At 31.9% G+C, this 12,088-nt stretch overlaps 1 protein-coding gene across 1 annotated transcript; it reads left to right on the forward strand.

Moving 5' to 3' along the window:
• Positions 1 to 8,039: 8,039 nt before the first annotated feature.
• LOC125217038 (uncharacterized) lies at positions 8,040 to 8,788 on the forward strand. Its single transcript, XM_048118861.2, has one exon. The coding sequence runs from the start codon at positions 8,057 to 8,059 to the stop codon at positions 8,498 to 8,500; it is 444 nt and encodes a 147-aa protein (XP_047974818.2). The 5' UTR covers positions 8,040 to 8,056; the 3' UTR covers positions 8,501 to 8,788.
• Positions 8,789 to 12,088: the final 3,300 nt, after the last annotated feature.

Genomic DNA, 12,088 nt, shown 5'->3' on the forward strand with positions numbered 1-12,088 from the left:
CCATTTATTATATGGAAAGAGTGTGCACATTCTCTGCATAATGAATACTCTATACCTATAGGTCCATCATTTCATGTATTTAAAATTATTAAATCATTTTTTCACTAAGTCATCTTAGAGTTTCCACAACGGGTGAGCCACGACGGCGCTGCGGCGGTCTACTGTTGGACAAGGGCGAGCCGCGGCGGGGAGGGTGCAGCCGCATTTGCGGCGTGGACGGGGCGATAGCGGCGGAGGTGGTGGCAGAGCCGCCGCTCCTGTTGCACGCCGGAGAAAGCTGCGGCGGTGTCCGCCGGATAATTTTTATTTTTAAAAAAAATTTATCTATAAAAAATCTATTCCCAGTTCATTTTTTTCATTTCATTCCATTATATTTATTTTTGTCTAATAAATTTTGTTCCCGTCCAATTAAAATATACCAACAATTGATAAAATAATGTGATTTGTGGCTGTGGCGTGACTGTTATTGGACTGAACAAGTTTTTGTGGCTGTGGACAAGTTATTGTGGCTAACGATCATGCCACTGTGCAATTAGCGTTGACCGTTAGTTTTTTGACGGAACCGTAAAAAAAAGGAATACTTCGGCAACATTTTCATTTGTTATGGACCCATTTTTTTAAAAAAAGTGAATGTTTTGGATCAAATTCGTATTTTAGTCATATGTTTAGGACCAAAATTAGCCTTTACTCTACTCCCCCAGTCCCTAAAAAATAGTCAACATTTCAAAAATACATGTTTTAATGCATAATTGGTAAAGTAAGAGAGAAAAAAATATGATTGAAGTATTTTTAGTGGAGAAAGAGACCCACATTATTAGAAAGAATAAAGTTTTCTTAAATAGAATTACTTTTAAATATTATAATAATGTTCTTTGAACTCAAAATACATAATTGACTTTAACAATTTATTTGTATTAATAGTGTTTATTTAATTATATTTCTACTCTTCAATTATTATTGTATCCATATATATATAATATATCATTTAATCAAAATATTATTAAAATAAAAAACACAAATTATAATTTTCAATAATATAAATAAACCAAAATCTGTGCATCGGCACATGCGTTATACTCCCTCTGTTCCATTTTAACAGAGTCGTTTCATTTCTACACTTGTTTTATAAAATTAATAGTAATAAATAGTTAAAGTAGAGAAAAAGTTATTTAAGAGATCTCTTACGTTACTCTTTCTTCATCCTATTATTTTTTTAAAAAGAGTGCGCTTGAAATGCCTATAAACATTCACTAGTGATTATAAATTCATGACATTATAAAACAATATTCATGTTAAAACTTATATATTGCTTTCTATCTTTTCAAACTTTCACGTGTTTATCGTGAGATCACTATACACAAGATGTGATGTCTTATCCTTTGTTCTAGTATTATGGAATATAATTCATTATTGATTGGTCTTAATCATTTATTTGGCATGCCAAAATAGAATTTATGTATGAATATATTCCTGATTCTGTTCATATTCAATTGGCAATTTAAAAAGATGCAAAATTCTGGCTGATCAACGCGATTACAATTACAACCTGAAACTAAGCTTGAGACTCAATCTTTCAAATATGAATAAATGATTTATTCATGCTTTCCATATTTTCCGAATAATCTTATCCAATAATTATTGAACTGTCTTTTCTAAAACTATGACAAGTAGTTATCAAAAGTTCAAAACTACTCGCATTATTTTTGAAACTTCATTAAGTAAAATTATTCTTTTCGATCCATCTATGTCTATAAAAAAAAAATTCATTCGATCTTATAATTCCTTACATTCTAATGAAAGATACTTCGTTCATTCCGCTATAAGTGAAGCGTTCCTTTTGAATATGAGATTTTAAAAAATGATGTTTAGAAAATTAAGTAGTGAGACAATAAAGTATACAAGAGTAAAATAAAATAAGAAAGTGAAAAACAAATTATGAGATTAAAGAAATAAGTAGGAATATTTTTTATTAGAAAGAAAATGAATCCATTTAGATGGAACGTAAAAAAAGAATACTAATCATTTAACATAAAATAATATTTTTTTATAAGGATTGAAAAACAAGAGAAGTTTAAAGGGAGAATCGCTTATAGTAATATTTTTACAGTCAAAGAAAACATATCGAGGAACAACCGGCGCTCATATGCCAAACAGGTAAAGTATAAAACCATACCCTTGTGGAATGATAAAATTTAAAATATAGTATTAATATATAATACTTAATTACAAATATAGTATTAATATATAATACTTAATTACAACGTCATAATAGTTTCTGTTGATATTACTTTATTATTAAGAGAGATGTGATGTGAAGATATATTTAAGAAGTTCAAATATATCATCTATATGTTTTTTGACGGTATACAATATTATTTTGGAATGATATTCTTATTAGAGTTTATAGTTTATAGTAATTTTCTACTTCAAATTTTATTTTTAATTTCTTCGTAATGTTTTTTAAATCTTAAATAGGTTTGGGAGTTAACTAGCGGCTATGGGTGTGGATAGTGAAGTATTTATAATTTGGGTTTGGAATATGTATGTGTTAATTAAGAGTCGATTTCTCCTAATATGAATATTGGCAATCGTGGAAGCGTGACCGATCACACAGAGAATTGAGATTGAAATAAAGTGCGAAACATGTAAAAGTAAAATAGGATTTTGTATTTCTAGATGGCTTGAAAAGAATAACAATGTCTCTTTTTTATAATACTAAATACCACAACTTGTAATAAGAAATAAACTTCCTACGCATATATGAGAAGAATTGTAAATTAATAATAGACTAAAATAATGGAGATATTATGTAGATGTGCTCGTATCAATTCTCCCACGTTTGAAATCCACCTTGTCCTTAAGATGGGAACCACGAAGCAACGAACAGACTTGAAAGTGAAAATCTCGGTGAGGTATCTGATCTCCTCCTGGATCAAATATACACCAATAAGCTGAGTGTCTTCGTGCATCAACGTCGAGCGATGTTGATCGATGGTTCATAGTTGCAACATCACCAACATGCCAATCCACATAGAAAACTATCATGCTTCACCTCCGAAAACGGTTCTCGGCGTGGAAAAACAACATTACATGACACATATATGCCATCTTCACTAGCATAAATCGATCAACGAATGTTAACACTAGAATAAATAACATCTTTTTCCCGTGCAATCACATCCGGGAGATCCAGGTCTAATTGTTTTTCAATGGCTACGTGCAAAATCTCCTCAACGTCCAACAAGACTTCTTCCTCTCCAATGAAATTAGGGCTGCCCGACAGAGGGTTTGCCGCTGTTGGGAGTGTGACATTAATACGCTAAGATTTTGCCTTGTTTTTATGTTTAATGTTCAAAACTCGTTGCTCTTGATTTCCCTGAGCTTTTGTTCAACTAATTGGTCGTTACCTAGATTGTTGTTAATCACTTATCGGTGATAGCCTTGATTGGTTTATCTAATGTGCTCCTACAATATTTGTGACAAGAGTATTGATACATGATAGGGAGAGATCATAGTAAACTTGAGTCGGATGACTGTAGAACTAATTAGATTAACTAAAAATTAAGTGAAATCATTAAAGGTCAAAAATGGCCCTTAACATATGACCAAAATACGAAGTTAGTCCAAAACATTCATCTTTTAAAACTGGCTCCATAACAAACATTCATCTTTTACGGATATTATATATTCCTTTCGTCCATGATTAAATGTCCTATATCTGACCGACATAGGTTTAAGAAATTGTTTAACATTATAAATTAAAGTAAATAGAAAAAGTTAATGGAATGTGAAGCCTACTTTTATATATTGGTTTATAATAAAATGTGAGTGTTAATGCGTTATGAGTTAGTGGAATGTAGGGTCTACTTACTAAATATTAGTGAAAGTGAAATGAGACATTTATCCACGGATGAACAAAAAAGAAAAAAATTGGACATTTAATGACAAACGGAAAGAGTAATATATACACCACATTTAACATTTTTTTTAATAAGAATAAATGCTCAAGCTACAAGGATGGTGAGCCGAGAGTACATAAAATCGTCCAACAAAAAAGGCAAGCTAACAAAGACTAGCAAAAGAAAAACCCAACACAAAACAAAAGATAAAGCTACCAACACCCAAAAGATAACAGACAAGCCCCAAAAGATAACAACAGACAGAGAGAAAAATGTTATTCGAGCAGGAACACACCACCAAGACAAGCCCCAAAAGTCCCAACAAGTAGCAAGAAGAACTCGGATCATCATAACCAATCAAAACCAAGACTAAGCAGAAAAGAGCTTCACAAAAATACTCCCTCCGTCCCACTTAAAATGCAACATTTGAGAATCGGCACAGGATTTTATGTAGTGTTATTTTGTGAGTTAATGAAGAGAGAGTAAAGTAAGAGAGATGAAAAAGTAGAGATAGAGTTGTTTCCATTTAAGGAAACGTTTCATTTTTAATGGGACAACCGAAAAAGGAAAACGTTGCATTTTTAATGGGACAGAGGGAGTATAACCTGTAAAGGCAATAGAAACGATCAATACCTGTTGATATTCTGTCCTGTAAAAAATTAATATAGATGATAAAGAGATGAATTAAAGATATATTATTTTTTTAATGAAACAAAAAATTTAAACTAAATTTATTAATATTATACTCTCTTCGTCCCATAATAGATGTCAAACTGAATTATGATACGAGATTTTTGGAGATGTTGTTTTATATTTTAAATGGAGAGATAAAATATATATTTTTTTATATTAATGTGAGAGAGAACTTTTTGTAAAAAAAACGTGGCGCTTTTTCGTGGGACAAACTAAAAAAAAGTGTTTATCCCTTACTATAAAAAAACAATCTTTGATTCATTTTTCATCGAATTACTCCCTCTATATGCTAATAAGAGTCCTAAATGGTTTCGATACGAGTTTTAAAAAATGTAAAAAGAATGGATTAAATAAGTTAGTGGAATGTGAGTCTCAATTATATATATATTAGTTTTATAATAAAATGTGAGTGGAATAAGTTGGTGGAATGAGAGATCGACCTACTATTTATGGTAAAAGTGAAACATGACTCTTAATGGAGGATAGACGAAAATGAAAAAAAATAAAACTCTTAATAGGGGATTAAGAGAGTAAATTTTATCATGAATGATAGAAACAAATATTGGGTAGTAATAAAATCAAACTCTAAATATTGTACAAACTCCAAACTATGATCTCGACAATTAGAAATTGTCTGCCAAAATAACAACAACAAAAAATATCAACATAGTTTCAATACATATTATTGTGGGACGAAATAAAACGGAAAAGTGCATGTTCTTGTAATATGGAAAAAATATTAATTTTAATAATAGAAAATTCATCATTCAATACTGTTAAGTTTCAGAAACAAAATATAAGAAATTGCGTTATTTTAGATTAAAATAGCACTTATAATTTTTTATTAAAATTTTTACTACTTGAAATACTAATATTTGTTGGGATGTAATAAAATGCAAACTCTAAATATTGTACAAACTCCAAACTATGATCTCGACAATTAGAAATTGTCAACAAATGGAAAAATAACAACAACAAAAGATATCAACATAGTTTCAATACAATGTTAATACAACATCAACCGTTGACATTGTGTTGACATTTTTTGTTGCTATTATTTTGTCATCTATTAACATTTTCTAACGATCCTGATCAGAGTTTGAAGTTTGTACAATATTTAGAGTTTGCATTTTATTAAATCCCAACAAATATTAGTATTTCAAGTAGTAAAAATTTTAATAAAAAATTATAAGTGCTATTTTAATCTAAAATAACGCAATTTCTTATATTTTGTTTCTGAAACTTATCAGTATTGAATGATGAATTTTCTATTATTAAAATTAATATTTTTTCCATATTACTAGAACATACACTTTTCCGTTTTATTCCGTCCCACAATAATATGTATTTTTTAATTTTGAAATTTTTTTTCCATCAAATAAGATGAGATTCATTCTCAATTAATAATATTTTAATTATTTTTTTTCCCTTACTTTACTAATTTTATACTAAAATTTATATTAAATTTAAAATGAATATTCTTTTGGGACAAGGAAGTATAACTTCCCCTGAATGCTTTTCAATAATTTATTATTTCCACAAATGAAAATGGGCTCAATATCAGCCCGTATATTAAATAATCTTCAAACTTAACACTCATGCATACTATTGTTATCCTTATTTACCGCTCCAACAACTCCAAAATGAATGTTAAAATGGTCTTGCTTCTCCGTTTTATGTTAATAGAGTCATTTTCTATTTTAGGATGTTCTAAGTTAATTGAGTAATTTTTACTTTTGACAAAAAGTAATTCTCCATTCTACTTTATTCTCTCTTCATTTCTCTTACTTTATTCTTTCTTACTATATTCACTATCCATTTAACACACTATTCTTAAATTCCATGCCGAACAGAAATATCTCTATTAACAAGGAATGAAGGGAGTAGTTTGAACAATGAATAATGCTATCAGATAAGAAAAAACAAATACAAAATTAAAAGACTACAATTTATAAGCAGAAAGCACGAAATCTGAGATTAGGAAATGAGATGCCATCTAGTTTTCCAGTCAACCATAAGGGAATCCTATCTATAGGAAGGGGATGGCCGCCCCCTAGTTCTGTCGCAACGGAAGCCTTGCAACATCGTTTGTTGCGATTTCGTTCTTTTGGCATAGAACGAATACCTACTATTGTAGATGCACTCCTACTTATGATAGACTAAAGTTCAAATTTGGTTATTTACATATGTTCTAAAAAAAAATTTGGTCCTATACATTAAGTGTGTTATTTTTTATTCTCAAACTTTGGTCCAAAATTAACCTTTTTCATTAAATTTAATTGTCAAATGTAATCAAATTAATGATTTAATTATGAATCTAACTAGCCAGATTAAATTAATTAGTTTCAAATTAACCTATACCTTTTATCTACAATAAAAATTAAATGTGAAATTTTTATAAATATTAAATCAATTTTGTTTTATTATAGGTAAAAATATAGTATTGTATAAATTTTAATATTTTTATTATATGTACAAAAATATTTTATGAATGTTTATATGTTTTTATTGTTAATTAGATTCATAATTAAGTCATTAATTTGGTCAAAATATGTTTGACCGTTAAATTTAACAGAAAATAATAATTTTGGACCAAAATATTTTATTTGAGACCAAAAAATAACAATAACATACTTAATGTATAAGACCAAAAAGTTTTTAGAGCAAATATAAGAGACCAAATTTTGACTTTAGTCCTTTGTTATATCATCTACTTATTCTTTTTTCTTATTTCTTTACTCTACTTTAACATTATGTGCTAATTTGTGCCCAAAAAAACCGTTATATTATATGCCTTACTGAAAATTCGGTAGGAGAAAAAGTCATACATGTACCTTCTAAAATTTTCTGTATAACTTCGGTACTGTACCTCTTTTTGTGTGTTATACTAAAATTCGGTATACCAAACTTTCAATATCAATGAAATTAGAGTATATGGGTTTTTAGAATATTATTTATATTTTATAATTTAAAAATATATTAAATATATTTTATATATTAGTTTATTAATAAAATATGAGTGAAAATAAGTTAGTGAATTTAGACCTGCTACCAAAAATGGTAAAAGTAAATAGATCATTTATTGAAAACTTGAGCAAATAATATAATAATAATCCACTCTAAGTGAATCATTTTTTTAGAATGACACATTTTTAAAAATAAAAATATCACTATTTCTTACTTTATTCTCTCCATATAAATTATAAAATAATATTATGCAAAATATTATTTCATAATAGAAATGTCTCATTTAAAATGGAACGTGATACGGTGATCGGGGAGGTAACTTTTTTATTGTGTTAAATAACAAAAACCGAAGACAATAAAATAACAAGGGCAGGGGCTATATTAGTAAATACGATTACAGGGGCAATATTGTAATTTTGACGTGGCCACACTCTTCTTCTTAACACTCACTCTTTACTCACTACTCTATGAAGATTGAAGAACTCTCTTCCTCTCTAATGTCTTCTTCATCCAACAAAATAGGTAACATGACCACGAAAATTGTGAGGCTGAAGCAAGTCGTAACCCGCTGGAAATCCAAGAGCGCGAGGACCAGCATTTCCTTCTCCTCATCCGACTCCGACTCCGATTCCGACGAACCGGCGCCTCCAAACCGCCGCACTCCCTCCGGCTACGTCGCGGTCTACGTCGGCCCGGAGCGCCTCCGTTTCGTAATCCCCACCCGGTTCCTCAACCTCCCGGTCTTCGTCGCCCTCCTCAGCCAGGCCGAGGAGGAATTCGGCTACCCGCCCACCGGCGCCCTCACTCTCCCCTGCGAAACCGCCTTCTTCTCCACCATCCTCCGCCTCCTCGACAAAGACGAGGAGAAGTTCTGCGCCCTAACCATCCACGAATTCGCTCAATTCGCCTCCGAATCGTGCAATTGGTCATCCTACAAATGATCCAGCCCCATTGCTGAAGAGAACTAGGGTTTGAAATGATCTTTAATTTTAATTTTACTTTTTCTTAAGGGAGATTAGTTTTATTTTGAATTTAGTTGAAACTAATTTTAGATCATCCTTGAGGCCAGAGGTTGGAAGGATGAATGCTGGTTGCTCAATGCGATGCTTTAGTTTTCCGATTCCCTTTTTTATTTGTTAAAGGGATCGAGATCCCCAATTTTTGTAGACCAACGTTGAGATTGATTTTTAATGGAATTTCAATGTTGAAAACAGAGAATGTTTGATGTTTCTATGATTTTGACATGATAGATTTTATTGTTGTTGTTGTTTTCGTGTGTAGCTACCATCTTTATTGGCGTTTTCAGTTGAGATTTTGTTTGTTTTTTTTATATTTTCGGATAACATTTACTATTAGGAAATTTGTTATTAATTGTTTAGTGTGCTTAAAATATCGTGAGTATTTTGGATATAAATGTGGTCAGATTTGCACTGATTCATAAATGACTGGTATTATTTTAATTTAAGAGTGAACTAAAATAAGAGCATCCACTTCCTAGATAGAAATTGGACACCTCCTGCCACATCATCAAGACTAAAAACTGTTTGCCACATCACTAGACACCAACTGCACAATAGTAGACTAGAAACTTGACTAGCATTAAGACTAGCCATAGTAAACAAAATAACAAATTCATATTATAAATTATAATCACGCAAATACGGAATTAAATTTACGACACAAATACGAGAAAATGCAATCCTAATTAAAAAAAATTCTAGAAAATACATATTTTCTAGAAATTAAATAGAGAAAATACGTATAGAAAATAGAGAAAGCAACGCATACTAATTTTCTAGAAAATGCAATCCTAATTAAATTAAAAACTTAGAAAATACGATGAGTTTCGGAAAAAAAAAAAAAAAAATCTAGCCGGTCGCTCGCCTATTTCTAGCCTGCAATGGCGGCTAGCGCATCGGCCAGCGATCGCGAATCGGCTAGAGCTCGCCGATCGGCTAGCCTAAATAGTTCTCGCCCGTCGCAATGGAGGCTAGCGGACAGGCTAGCTGATCGCGGATCAGCTAGCCTGTCCGCTAGCCTCCATTGCGGATGTTCTTCAATGATTGATCTTTTAATTTTGTACTCCCTCCGTCCCATTGAAGATGACTCACTTTCCTTTTTAGTTTGTCCCAACTAAGATGACTCATTACTTAAAATAGAAACACATTTATCTCTACTTTATTCCCTCTCTCTTACTTTACTCTCTCCTCTCAACACACAAAATAAATTTGCACAAAATCCCGTGCCGCCCAAAAAAGGGGTCATCTTCCTTGGGACGGTGGGAGTATAAAAAATTGTACCGGATTTTTTTCTATAGCACAAAAAATTAGGTAGGACTTAGGGTGTCCACTATAGGGGAGCCGCGGCCGGGCCACGGGAGAGCCGCGAGCCGCGGCTCCCTATAGTGAGGGGGTTGGGCAGCCGCGGCGGGGACGCGCCCAGCCGCGGCTCTTGGGCGCGAGCCGTGGCTCTCCTATTGCATTGGCCACGGGCCGCGGCTCAGCCGTGGCTCTCTCTATTTTCTGTTTTTTTTTTTTTAAATTCTATAAGTATACACATTTTTTTACCTCATTCCTACACAAATTCTATGAATATACCATTTTTTAATTAAAATATACACAAAATGAAAAAAATAAATTATTTGGTGGCTTTGGCATGTCCACTTAGTGTAAAACATGGGCGTTGGTGGCCCGACCACGATTTTATGGCTTGGCCACGTTTTGTGGCTTGGCACGGCCAACTATAGTGGACACTCGTGGGAGTACCATTTTTGTACAAAACTGAAAATTCTGTACCAATTTATTGCATTAATTGCGAGGAAATAGTAGGAATAAATATACAGAATTTTATTCTTGTTACAAAATTTTAGGTTTGCAGACGTTGTTTTGGTGTGCCTGATGGCATGAAGGCGTGTTTGGTTAGACACCTTGCAAAAAATACAGGACATGCCAAGACTTTATTGTAGGCTTTTATGTCGTTTTTAAAGAGTATTGTAGGCTTTTATGTCATTTTGAAAGAGTATTGTTCACTTCTTTCATGTTTAGTTTTGTAAAGATAAAATAAACTGGAAACCAATGTCTTTCTATGTTAGCATTATCTGAGATTCAATTCTAAAGTAAACACAAACAGATCTCCAATTTTGAAATTCAAAATATACGCTCAACCAAAATCATCCTCAAAGTGCATTAATCATTGCAAAATATCATTTTCCTGTATAAACCCTAACAATCTGCTTATATATAGAACGAGCATAATCAAACTTTGTTGATGTGGAAGAAGAGAAGAGAGTTTAACACACCCCACACATGTTATAGCTGAAATGCACATCAAACTTTAAAACGTGAAATAAAGAAATACACAAAGATAATCCGTCATCAATTTGTGCATACTTTGTTACCATGTGTCATCCATCTTGTTAAAAAGTCAAAAAAAGAGAGTATCCACTCCTATATAAAAAATTTGATCATTGCCACGTTGAAGTAGAATAAGAAAAGAGGTTTCCAACGTATCGGTTGGGTAATATCCATAAAGAATGAATATGAAAGAAAAATCTTATTACACGATAAAATTATCTCGATTTATTCTACTTGATTTAAATTTAAGTTCGCTGAGTCTTGGAGGTCGGGACAAGGATAATAAGATGAAAATTTAACAGTATTAAGAAGTGGGACCAATTATCAATTCTTGTTTAATGTTTATAGTAGTTGAACACATACGAAAGGGCAACGCACGTACAAATAAGTACTACCATTAGTGCTACGAATCTCTCATGCCAGTGTTGCCTCACACGAATTAAATATTCACTATTCTATCAGTTTTTCACTTTAATAATTTTGTATAATCGTAGAATTACTTGATTTGCTCTTCATTATTTAAAAAAAAAAAAATCTAATTTCTAATATTGTCTTCTAGACACTTAAATTTGAACAATAAAAAATTTAAAACAAATTTGTTCTCTCTCTCTCTCTCAAAAATTAAGCAAAAACCTACGAATATCCTATTCATGACAACACCAGTTTGTTCTATTTTTCTAACAATAGCATATGCTACCATAAAAAGTTTATGTATTTTAAAATATGTATTGAGTCTTGACTCTGTAAATGGAGTGTGGCCTAGGCGGGATCAGTGGACCATGTGCCCAAAAACAATCAAGTCTAGGGGTGATCAAAATACTTTTAAATTTGGATAACCAACTTGAATCAAATTGAATTTAAACATTGTTCTTCATTTTGATTTTCGGTTTTGTGGTGATTACATTTTTTAGAATTTCAATTTTTCGATTCCATATGATTCGATATAGATATATTTGTTGGATTATTGGACTTCTTGCTTTGGACTTCTGTTGGGCTGCTATTTTTGCTGAGCCCATAAGAATGTGTGTTGGCCCAAATTAAGTCTGGCCCGGTTACTTACCAGAGTCGCTGGATGAGAGCCATGTGGCAACTCCACACGGATCCTGCACTACAGCCGTTAGATGTGTGTTGTGTTTGTTAAGTGAGAGAAGACTGTTAGACCTCTCTCTCTCTCTC

The sequence above is a fragment of the Salvia hispanica genome, chromosome 3 (assembly GCF_029641045.1).
Source record: "Salvia hispanica isolate PSC_SH4W2 chromosome 3, Shi_PSC_v1, whole genome shotgun sequence".
NCBI classification, from domain to species: Eukaryota; Viridiplantae; Streptophyta; class Magnoliopsida; order Lamiales; family Lamiaceae; genus Salvia; species Salvia hispanica.